Below are 12490 nucleotides of genomic sequence, written 5' to 3' on the forward strand. Positions count from 1 at the left end.
AGAGGGAACACACAAGAGCAAGTACATGTGCCTGACAGCAAGAGAAGGATCGAGAGAGGACAAGGGAGAGCGCAAGCAAGGAACTGACTGACTTACCAGCATGAGCTTTGAGTATATGGGTTTTCAAGCGGCTATTGTAAGAGGACTTGAATGGACAGAGCTTGCAACGGAATGGTTTATGGTGTCCATGATGAGTCTGCATATGGCGATCCAGACTGATCAAAAGACAAACAAAAAAAAGGAAACAAAATAGTAAATCATTTTAGCTATTCCTTCAGATGCAAGCCAAAAACCTAGTAACAAAAATAAATTTTAAATAAGAGCAGGCCAGGCTCAGCTATCCTTCTCTTGCTGGTTCTTTATATCCAACAGGTCTGCTTATAGTACAAGGCAGAATCTAATCTGAGGAAGAGAGAGATCTGTGACCAATTTTATCACACAGAATGCAAGCCACTTACTTAAACTCAATCAGGCAAAATTACTATTAATTAAATTATACCTGATCCAGACTAACAAGAGAGTCACTTATAGGATAAAGGCTATTTGAGGAAAAACCAAAAACAAACAAGAAAAACCCCAAACAGAACAATAAAAATATTAGTAAAGGATTTTTCTGTGAAGTGTTTTTGTGAAAATATGCCCCCTTTTGTCCTCCTAAGGAAAGGAAAATATTTTTCTAGCTCTACTAAAGAAACCTTCCTTTGGTTACAACAGCAAAAGCAGATTACACAGCCTACTCTGGGGGGAAGATACCAGCAAGCTGTCTATAGTCAATGCCTTTTAGGAGTAAAAGGTGGCAGTTTCAGATGTAATGGACTGGGAGACCCTGCACGAAGCTCAACAGCAGGAGAAGGGGTAGAAAAGACCAGATGCTATTTTTCTGCAGGGGAAATCAAAGCAACAGAAAGCCTGACATTGAAGGGGGGAGAATTCATCACCCATCTCCATGGCTTCAGATCAGGATGGAGACATTTCCAATACAGCCTCTTCTTTGGGAACATTAAAGCTTTGTGATATAAGAGTAGTCTGAGCCTGTTTATGTGCAGCAGTGAAACAACAAGAAGGTATGGACAAGTTTGAAGACGGTTGATTTATTTATCATCCTACCAAACCACCATCCTAATAGTTCCATGCATACTTTAGCTTTATTTCCTATTAATTGATCTAAATTGCCCTGTTTTTTTCTACTGAATATCAAGATCTAGATCAAATGGAGTCTACTCCAGCCCCTCACACTACAGAGGGTCTCACAGGATCTTTAGTCTCACACTGACAGAGCCTGAGCCAAGAAAATCCTTGTTTACCAGTGCTAACACCAAAGTCTGTGTATTCAAAAATCTAATGATAGCAAAACCAAAAACCAGACCATATATCCAATTTCAGGGCTACTTCATAGAAACATAATATTATCATAAATCTAACAGGGAGTCTGTGGTAAGATAATTTTTTCCCCATTTCTCTGGAGTACCAATATGTCTCCTAAATAAGAGAGGCTGAACATTTGTGGTCAGTATTTCATTAAAAACCCCCACATTTTAAATAGATGATAGAAAATGAGCTGGTCTAAAACTAAAACAATTACCGAAGATGTATACAATGCATATCTCAAGCTCAGCACTGACTAGAACAACTACCGCTGGCACATTAGAAGCTTGTACTCAAAGAGCTCCTGAGGAAGGATGCAGCTTTCCATGTTACAAGCAAGTTACTGCATGGAGCTGTAAGAGGAACTCCTCCTTACCCTCTCAGCTACCTTTACAAAATAGGTATGAGGCTCTGGGTATGTTAGATGAAGGACATGATGAGCTAGAAGAGGAGGAATCTGTGCAAGTACTCTCATTAAGGTCAGATCAACCAACCCCTGACATCAAGACCTGCATTAAGACCAGTGCCAAGAAGAAACAACAGCGAGTTATGGTCATCAGTGACTCTCTCCTGAGTGGAATGGAGGCACCCATTTGCAGACTGGATCATCTTTTCAGGGAAGTTTGCTGCCTCCCTGGGGCCCGAATCAGGGATGGAACCAGATGACTGACAAGCTTAGTAAAGCCTTCAGACTATTACCTACTCCTGCTCTTTCACGTGGGTACTAATAACATCACAACAATAAGGCCAATGTAAATAAAAGAGGTTTCAGGGCCCAGGGAAGAATGCTAAAAGATTCAAGAGCACACGCAGTGTTTTCCTCAATCCTCCCAGTAATGGGGAGAGTCAATGGAAGAAACAGGTGTGCCCAAGACATCAATACCTGGCTCCAGGACCAGTGCCTCCACCAGAACTTTGTTTGTTATAACCATGGAAGAATCTGCAAGACACAAGGTACGCTGGGGCCTGATAGAATCCACCTGTCCTGATGGGGGAAACACTTCTTTGCTCATAAGCTGGCAGGACCAATTGAGAGGGCTTTTAACTAGAATTGATGGGGGAAGGGGATACCAACAGGATTGCAGTAGGTAAGCCAAGGATTGGCATGGCACTGCCTGAGGGTGGCAATGCTAGTGGGAACATTTACACTGCTCCTGGGAGCACGGAGGGCTCAGGAGCGTATCTGAAATGCGTGTACACCAACACACGCAGTATGAGAAACAAACAGGATGAACTGGAAGCATTGGTCAGCTCCCAGAGCTATGATATCATCAGTATTAGTGAGACTTGGTGGAATGAGTCCCACTATTGGAGTGCTAGGATGGAGGGCTACAGGCTGTTCAGGAGGAATAGGCAGGGCAGGCGAGGTGGAGGTGTCGCACTATACGTAAGGGAGAGGTTTGATTTTACAGCCCTTATAGTTAGTGATGACGTGGTTGAGAGCTTCTGGGTGAGGATTAGGGGGATGGAAAACAAAGGAGATGTTGTAGTGGGTGTCTACTACCAATCGCCAAGCCAGGATGTAAGCACTAATGAGTTATTCTACAGGCAATTAGGAGAAATCTCTGGATCAGTAGCCTCCTTATGGGAGATTTCAACTTCCCAGACATCAACTGGGAATACCATACTGCTGTGATGAGCAGGTCTGGGAAATTCCTGAAGTTTGTGGAAGATAACTTCTTGTCACAGGTACTCAGTGAGCCAACTAGGAAAGATGCCCTCCTAGACTTGCTATTTGTGAATAGAGAAGGACTCGTGGGAGATGTGATGGTAGGTGGCTGTCTTGGCCCGAGTGATCATGAAATGGTTGAGTTTAAAATTATCAGTGTAATGAGAAAAAAGGACAGCAGAGTTGCTACCCTGGACTTCCAGAGAGCAAACTTTAAGCTATTCAGGGAGCTACTTAGCAGAGTACCCTGGGAATCTGCTTTTGAGGCCTTAAGGAGTCCATGAGTGCCAGTCAGTCTTGAAGAACCACCTTTTAGAAGCACAGGAGCAGGCAATTCTACTGTGTCGTAAGTCAAGCAAGCGGGGCAGAAGACCAGCTTGGCTGAACAGGGAACTCCTCGTGGAGCTCAAGAGGAAAAAGAAATGGTATGATCTCTGGAAGCGAGGTCAGGCTTTGCAGGAAGATTACAGAGCCGTGGTTCATATATGTAGGGAGAAGACACAAAAGGCCAAAGCTCAACTAGTGTTGAAACTGGCCAGTGTTGTTTCAGACGACAAGAAGGGCTTTTTAAAGTATGTTAATGGCAAGAGGAGGTCTAAAGAAAACATTGGACTGATGCTTGTTGAAGATGGCCATCTGACTAATAGGGATGAAGAAAAAGCAGAGGCATTCAATGCATTTTTTGCCTCAGTCTTTAAGAATATTGATAGACCTTGGGCTGCCCGGTCCCCTGAGGCGGAGAACTACGAGTGTGGGAACAGTGACTTTCCATTTGTGGACACTGAAATTGTAAGGGACCAGCTGTATCAGCTGAATGTTCACAAGTCCATGGGGCCTGATGGGATTCATCCCAGAGTACTGAAGGGGCTAGCGGATGTTATGGCAGGACCCCTCTCGATCATCTACCTAAGTTCTTGGGAGTCTGGGAAGGTCCCTGCTGACTGGAAGCTAGCCAATGTTATTCCAATTTACAAGAAGGGTGCGAGGGAAGACCCAGGGAGCTACAGACGTGTTAGTCTAACCTCAGTTCCTGGAAAAATTATGGAGAAGGTTATACTGGGTACTATTGAAAGGCATTTAAAGAATGATGCAATCATCAGGTGCAGTCAACATGGGTTCACAACGGGAAAGTCCTGTTTAACTAATTTGATATCCTTCTATGATAAGGTCACCTGCCTAGTGGATGAAGGGAAGGTGGTGGATGTAGTCTTTCTTGATTTTAGTAAGGCTTTTGATACTGTTCCTCACAGCATCCTTCTGGACAGGTTGTCCGACTGTGGGATGAGCAGGTTCACGGTGCGGTGGGTGAAGAACTGGCTGAAGGGCAGGGCTCAAAGGATTGTAGTGAATGGGGCTACATCTGGCTGGCGACCGGTCACCAGCGGTGTTCCTCAGGGTTCAATTCTAGGGCTAGTTCTGTTCAATATATTTATGAGTGATCTGGATGCAGGAGTTGAATGCACCATTAGCAAGTTTGCTGATGATCCTAAACTGGGAGGTGCTGTTGACTCTCTCGAGGGACAGGAGGCCTTGCAGAGGGATCTAGATAGATTGGAGCATTGAGCTATGATTAATGGGATGAAATTTAACAAGTCAAAATGCCAGATTCTGCACCTGGGACAGAGAAATGCCAGGCACAAGTATAAAATTGGGAGAGGAGTGACTGAAGAGCAGCCCTGAAGACAGGGATCTGGGGGTGCCGGTTGACAGCAGGCTCAATATGAGCCAGCAGTGTGCCCTGGCAGCCAAGAGGGCAAACCGCATCCTGGGGTGCATTACACACATGTCCTAGGTTCAGCTGGGGTAGAGTTAACTGTCTTCCTAGTAGCTGGTACGGTGCTATGTTTTGAGTTCAGTATGTGAAGAATGTTGATAACACTGATGTTTTCAGTTGTTGCTAAGTAGTGTTTAGACTAATGTCAAGGATTTTTCAGCTTCTCATGCCCAGCCAGCGAGAAAGCTGGAGGGGCACAAGAAGCTGGCACAGGACACAGCCAGGGCACCTGACCCAAAGTGGCCAACAGGGTATTCCATACCATGTGACGTCCCATCTAGAGTAGGAACTGGGAAGTGGGGGGCAGGGAATCGCCACTCGGGGGACTAGCTGGGTGTCGGTCAGCGGGTGGTGACCAACTGCACTGCGCATCATTTGTACATTCCAATCCTTTCATTATTAGTTTCTTCTTTTCTGTTCTATTAAACCGTTCTTATCTCAACCCGCGGGTTTTGCTTCTTTTTCCCGATTTTCTCCCCCATCCCACTGGGTGGGGGGGGGAGTGAGTGAGCGGCTGCGTGGTGCTTAGTTGCTGGCTGGGGTTAAACCACGACAACACAGCATAACCAGCCAGTCAAAAGAGGTGATTATCCTGCTGTATTCAGCGTTGGTGTGGCCTCACCTTGAGTACTGTGTGCAGTTCTGGGCACCACAATTTAAGAAGGATGAGAAGGTCCCTGAATGCATCCAGAGGAGGGCAACAAAGCTGGTGAAAGGGCTGGAAGGAATGTCCTATGAGGAGCGGCTAAGGACTTTGGGCTTGTCTAGTTTGGAGAAAAGGAGGCTGAGGGGTGACCCCATTGCTCTCTACAGCTTCCTGAGGAGGGGAAGTGGAGAGGAAGGGGGCTGATCTCTTCTCCCTGGTATCCTGTGATAGGACGCGTGGGAATGGTTCAAAGCTGCGCCAGGGGAGGTTTAGACTGGACATTAGGAAGCATTTCTTTACCGAGAGGGTGGTCAAACACTGGAACAGGCTTTCCAGAGAGGTGGTCGATGCCCCAAGCCTGTTGGTGTTTAAGAGGCATTTGGACAATGCCCTTAACAACATGCTTTAACTTGGTCAGCCCTGAATTGGTCAGGCAGTTGGACTAGATGATCGTTGTAGGTCCTTTCCAACTGAAATAGTCTAGTCTAGTCTAGTCTTTGTGGTGAGTTGACCTTGGCTGGCCGCCAGGTGCCCACACATCTGTTCTCTCACTCTCCCTTTCTCCAGCTTCTAAGAAAAAAGGATTGGCTCCTGATTTGAATGTTTTATCATAGTCACTAAAGCTCAGTGTTCTGTATCCATGTGTGGCTAGTAGTTTAATCGCCTAAACCCAATGTAAGCTTACAGAGGAGCCTTGGTTCTGTAGGCCTGCCTTCGCTAGGTAGTGGCAACCTGGTGCGACAAGCACTCCATTTCATGTAATTGTTTCAAAACCGCAACACTTTGCTGCTCTTTCATGAATGTCACAGATCTACTTTTAATAAAACTTTGAAATTCTGTGCAAAGGATTAGCCTGGGAGGGACTGATGAAGTCACTTTTAAAGTATTTAATTTAAAATTTGAGAGGGATGGGGGAGGAAGACAGAGGGCAGTAGACTAAATTGGAGAGAAAGAGCAAAGACACTGAAAACCAAGGTCAGCTGAAGAATGAAGTGAAATCAGGAAACACAACTTATTTTGCAAATGGATGACAGCTTTTACTGGGGTTGAAATGCTGGACTTTTTATAGTATGCAGTGAACATTTACCATTTAGCATCTGGAAGTTATTATTGCAGTACACTTACTATTTGAGCAGCCCTAATAGTGAGCTGCTGCTTTTAAAATTAACTAAAATGACATTACTATGGCTGCATGTGACATAAGTAGTTGTCAGTCCAATTAGGCTGTCAAGATAAAAATATTTTTATATGCTTATCTGGTTTAATAGGTATGTGCTTTTCAAACAAAATAGGTAGGTTTCACCAAGTAAGCTCATGAATTTTCAAGCCTTGTCTGAAAAAAAATCTCTAGAAGATGGAGTTAGTTTGGATGCACGAGTGACTTCTGGGTTGGTTGCCCATATTTCAAATATATTGGGAGTGTCTGTGAACTGTCAAGGAGTAAGAAGAATATATGTGAAATGTTTTGTCACGGTTTTTGTAGAGGACCTCGGCTGGACCGAGGGGCCTGGGGAGGATATTGACCTTGACAAGATTGCAGTGTTCCCGTGAGAGAACAAGAAAGGATGAGAAGCATGCCTGGGAAACTAAGTTTAAGGAATGTGTTGACCGTTTGCAGTTGTGATAAGCAACCTGAAAAAGTCACCCAATGAGGAGTGAGAAAAACAACTTCTGACAACTTTCTGACCGATAAGGGACAGACATATGTACAGGGTAACAAGTATAATGGGTATAAATTTGCTGGCTTGTAGTAATAAAAAAACCTTCTTTGCTTGTACTATAAGAATGCATACTTGTCGTTTGTCCGTCTCGACCACGACAGGTTTTTGTCACAGTTTTTCTTTAAAATGTGATTTCAAATACATCAGTATAAAAACACTTCTACAGTGATATCCTTTGTCTGCTCAGAATATTGTTATGCAGTGTTACTTGAGAATATAGATTCATGGCAACTAACACAGTGACATTTGAACTATTGTTGGCGGTCCTCTGGAAGCATGGGCTACTTCTAAATTGTCTGTGATAGGCAATTAAGTAAAGCAAAATGTTCCCATGTGTAGGCTTAAACTTCCTATGCAGGCTCCACAAATTAGGGAGGAGGAAGAGTTGAAAACCACCAATCTAAAATGAACTGAATAATTTGCCTTTTGTCAGCACATCAAGGTTTCTAGTGACTCCAGTGAGTGAAGTGAAATTTTAGTTGTGACCTTATAGAAAACACAGACATTCTATGGATAAGCATTGTGAAGAAGAAAGCTGTCAGCTATATATTGAATGTGTACCCTTTGTATTGTACTCAGAAAAACATCAGGGAAATGGATCAGTAGGTAGAAGCATTTTTCTGCCTCTCTACTCACTGGATCATAAACCTGTACTTAATGTTAGTCACGGAGTAGTTGCAATGTGAAGTACTGTAGCAGTATTTTGATTAGGCAGAAGAGAAACTATTTGGGGAGAAAAAATATTGCTCTGGGAATAAGTTGGAAAGAGAACTTTGGCAGTCTGGTTTACTTGATGTAATTCAGATGTGTGCCCAAAATACTGCTTATTCTTATAAGCAGTATTCTTAATTCCTTTATGTTCTTATATCTTATAAGTGACTATGATTTATAATTGCTACTTAATTAAAACAAATCTTTGCTTAGGTTTGAACTGTGAAGCTATTTTTATTAAGACTACTTCTATGCTTTAAGTGAAGACATTGAAAGAGAAGATTGAATCAGAAAAGGGGAGAGATTCTTTTCCAGTAGCTGGCCAAAAACTAATTTATGCAGGTAATGGATCATCTAAAGATACTGTAACTGAATCTACCATATATTTTTCTCTGTTTTCTTTCCCATTGACCTCTTAAGATCAGTATTACTCTGAGTTTTAAGTACTAAAATGCAAACAAAAAACCCCTCTTGACAAGAGATGCTCTAAATAGTGCATCAGACTTTTTTTCAAGCTCCAATGAATGTGTTTTCTTTGTAATCAGTGATTTCTACATGATCTTTCATCAGCTCTTTCTGCATAGCATATGCTATGTGAAGTGGGAATAGCCATAATTACAGGAAGCTAAGACTTAATCAGATCAAATTTCATGTTTTTGGTAAACTTTTATCTTTTGGACATATAGAAGAGAAACCGAACAAAACTTCTACTTACCTCAGAATTAAAAATCAGCTGATTTCTTTTGGACTTGCTTTGTTCAGTCAGCTGATGGGGGGAATGCTGCTAGACAGAAGTACTTGTAATATTTCTAAGCTGTCATTAACAATCTGCTAGAAACGTATCATTTACTAGTGAAATGCAGACTATCATCTCAAACAAAACATAGACTTAACATTATTTTATTTGTGCTGAAGCACTTTGGTGAAATCTTAGAGAGTATTTATGATAATTTTCTATGTGATCTGTCCATTCCAGCATTAGCATACAGATACAGGTTTTTTTCTTCTCGCTTAATTGCTGAACTCAGAAGACCCACAGTACCCCTATTGCTTTTTTTCTCTCAAGTCATACTTGAAAGAAGTTGCAGTTATCTCTTAGCTCCTCTGTAAACACTGTTCCTTTTCCAGTTTTTAGTAAGATAAAGAGACTTTGTCATAATAAGTTGGAAGTCAGTCCTTTTTTTAATGGGTTCCTCAAAACTAGGATTCTTAATCATTTTTGTCTCCCTTATTTTGGAGTGAAGGGAAAGCACATCAAGAACAGGAATGTAAAAATCCTCTATATTGCTTCACCTCCTTGCAATCAGTAGGACAAAAATGTGTTCTACTAGTTATAGGTAAATGGCTTATTACACATTCAGCTAATGTTTTAGCCTTCTGTTAAATAAATTGACAAAACTGCAGTCACAAGTTTGTCTCAAGTAGTTGAATTCATGCTGATACAAGGAACTCTAGATCATTTCCTGAATTTGAAAAGCTAACAGAAGAGAATACGTCAGAAGAGATATGAAACAGGCAAGATACTGAGTTTTTTCCTCTCTGTCTTAAGTGTTTAAACGGACTTAAATTATTCAAGGTACCCTACTCTGTTCTGAATTTTTTTCCCCCTCTACATTACTTGAACCTCTATGTTAAAGGTCCATCAAATCTTTTCCTTAGAATTGACAATTGTATTTTAAGTAATCTGAAGACTATTTAACACTTGGCAAGGTTTCAAGTATTCTATTGAAATAAAAAGAGTTGGCTTCAAGTAATTAGTATCATGGAAAGTTACAGGAGGAAGGTTATTTGGAACTCTACTGCCAGAGCTCAATAGCTAAACCATTTTTCTTTAGTTAACGAATATTCATGTCTGCATAAATCCAGTACTTGGCTATTTTGGAACTGTTTGCATGAATGAATCTCATGACCAGCTAATGATTTGACAAATTACTTGTATTTTTCTAATTTGCTAGGTAAAATTCTTAATGATGATACTTCTCTTAAAGAATATAAAACAGATGAGAAGAACTTTGTGGTGGTTATGGTAACAAAAGTAAGTAGTTTTTTTATGAAAAGAAAATTGCATTCATTTCATAATTTTTTTTTCATTGTGATGAACGGTTGTATATGAATATATACCCTTAAAACAAATGGAAATTGATTATCTGAAAGTTGTGGTTAACGATATGCACGTGGAAATTGATTTGAAATATTGCATAGCTATCCTATTCTCCTTAAATACATCACTGCTGTTCTGCGCTGGATGTTAGCAGAGAAAATATCCACATCAGATTTTGTTGGGCAGTAGATGACTTTTTGATTTTATTGTCTTTCCTCCCTTTGACTTACAGTCCTTGTGTGTTATGTTCTTTCTGTGATTTTTTCTTAAAAGGAAGAAAAAAACATAGATACTTTGTTACTAAATTGTCCTCTACAGAACTTTCCATAGTCTCCCACTTTTGCTTTTCAAAACTCATGGCTCTGTTTCTTGTGCTAACCTCAACAGCCTAAACCAAAAGAGGAAAGAAATATATGCTAAGCAACAGACATATAAGTTTTGAATGACAGCTTTGGAAAATTACAAAGCAACTGTGACACTGCCAGAGGGGACATACTGCCAGTAATCTGGTGACTGACCATGGGATCTGAATAAAATTCTGGCTTTGTCTTCATCTTGAGGCCATGGGGCCATAGATTTACAAGCCCTGAAACTGTAAAATTTCTTAACAAAGGGAACATGTAGTTCAACTGACCCCCAGTTCAATATTGGCTCATTAGATTCTCCACACTCATTTTACATACACCCATTATCAAACTCTTACTGAAGAAATTGGTGTTCTGGTCTATGGCTTGCCCCCCAGTGGAAGCAAACGTATAGATTGGACTTCAGAGCACCTTTTTTTTTTCTTATAGCATAAGAAATATGGACTGCTTGAAAACTTGCTAAACACACTACCTTCTTATCTTATAGAAGACCTGTGTTTAGGAGGCAGTTTTTCTGTGTCATGGTCCTGTGTGTGAAATGGAGAAACTGGGGCACTCCTCGTGTTGAGGTCAGGCCCTCTACAGTGCACATCTTGCTGTGCAAGTTAGAATCATAGAATCATGGAATGTTTGGGTTTGGAAGGGACCTCTGAAGATCATCTAGTGCAACTCCCCTGTCATGGGCAGGGACATCTTTGACTAGATCAGGTTGCTCAAAGCCCCATCCAACCTGACCTTGAACACTTCCAATGATGGGGCATCCACATCTCTGGGCAACCTGTTCCAGTGTTTCATCACCCTCATCGTAAAGAGTTTCTTCCTTATGTTCAATCTAAATCTACCCTCTTTCAGTTTAAAACCCTTGCCCCTTGTCCTGTCACTACAGGCCTTGGTAAAAAGTCTGTCCCCATCTTTCTTATAAGCCCCCTTTAAGTATTGAAAGGCTGCAACAAGGTCTTCCCGGAGCCTTCTCTTCTCTAGGATGAACAACCCCAACTCTCTCAGTCTTTCTTCATAGGAGAGGTGTTCCAGCCCTCTGATCATTTTTGTGGCCCTCCTCTGGACCTTCTCTAACAGATCCATGTCTTTCTTGTGCCAGGGGTCCCAGAGCTGGATGCAGGACTATGGGTGGGGTCTCACAAGAGCAGAGTGGAGGGGGAGAATTACCTCCCTCAACCTGCTGGCCATGCTTCTTTTTATGCAGCCCAGGATACAATTGGCTTTCTGGGCTGCAAGCGCAATTACCGGCTCGTGTCCAATTTTTCATCCACCAGTATACCTGAGTCCTCCTCTGACGGGTTGCTCTCAAAATCCAGTCATACCCCATTCTGTACTGGAGTTGGAAGCCATTGTGCAGCTGGAAAACCATGATATATTTGCAACCATGGAAACATGGTGGGATGACTCACACATCTGGAGTGCTGCAAGGAATGGCTATAAACTCTTCAGAAGGGATAGGCAAGGAAGGAGAGGCGGTGGGATAGCCTTGTATGTTAGTGACTGTCTAGAGCTTGATGATGGCGATGAAAGGGTCGAGTGTTTATGGGTAAGAATCAGGGGGAAGGCCAACATCATGGTGAGAGTCTGTTATAGACCACCCAACCAGGATGAAGAGGCAGATGAAATATTCTATAAACAGCTGGGAGAAGTCTCACAATCGCTAGCCCTTGTTCTCATGGGGGACTTCAACTTAGATGTCTGCTGGAAATACAATACAGCAGAGAGGAAACAGTCTAGAAGGTTCCTGGAGTGTGTGGAAGATAACTTCCTGACACAGTTGGTGAGTGAGCCAACTAGGGAAGGCACAACACTGGACCTGTTGTTTGCGAACAGAGAAGGACTTGTGGGTGATGTGCTGGTTGGAGGCCGTCTTGGGGACAGCGATCATGAAATGATAGTGGTTTTGATTCTCGGAGAAGTAAGGAGGGGGGTTAGCAGAACTGCTACCTTGGACTTCTGGAGGGCAGACTTTGGCCTGTTTAGGGGCCTGGTTGACAGAGTCCCTTGGGAGGCAGTCCTGAAGGGCAAAGGAGTCCAGGAAGGCTGGACATTCTTCAGGAAGGAAATCTGAAAAAGCACAGGAGCAGGCCATCCCCATGTGATGAAAGATGAGCCGGCAGGGAAGAAGACCAGCCTGG

The 12490-nt window shown here is 42.4% G+C and overlaps 1 protein-coding gene across 1 annotated transcript in view; it reads right to left on the bottom strand.

Annotated features, from left to right (window-relative positions):
- LOC128136266 (zinc finger protein 462-like) overlaps positions 1-212 on the bottom strand; it is a 40304-nt gene extending 40092 nt beyond the window's left edge. The window contains exon 1 of the mRNA XM_052775518.1: positions 97-212. Coding sequence (XP_052631478.1) covers positions 97-202 — 106 coding nt within the window. The 5' untranslated portion in view covers positions 203-212. The remainder of the gene's footprint in view (positions 1-96) is intronic.
- Positions 213-12490: the final 12278 nt, after the last annotated feature.

The sequence above is a fragment of the Harpia harpyja genome, chromosome W, assembly GCF_026419915.1.
Source record: "Harpia harpyja isolate bHarHar1 chromosome W, bHarHar1 primary haplotype, whole genome shotgun sequence".
Taxonomy (NCBI): Eukaryota; Metazoa; Chordata; class Aves; order Accipitriformes; family Accipitridae; genus Harpia; species Harpia harpyja.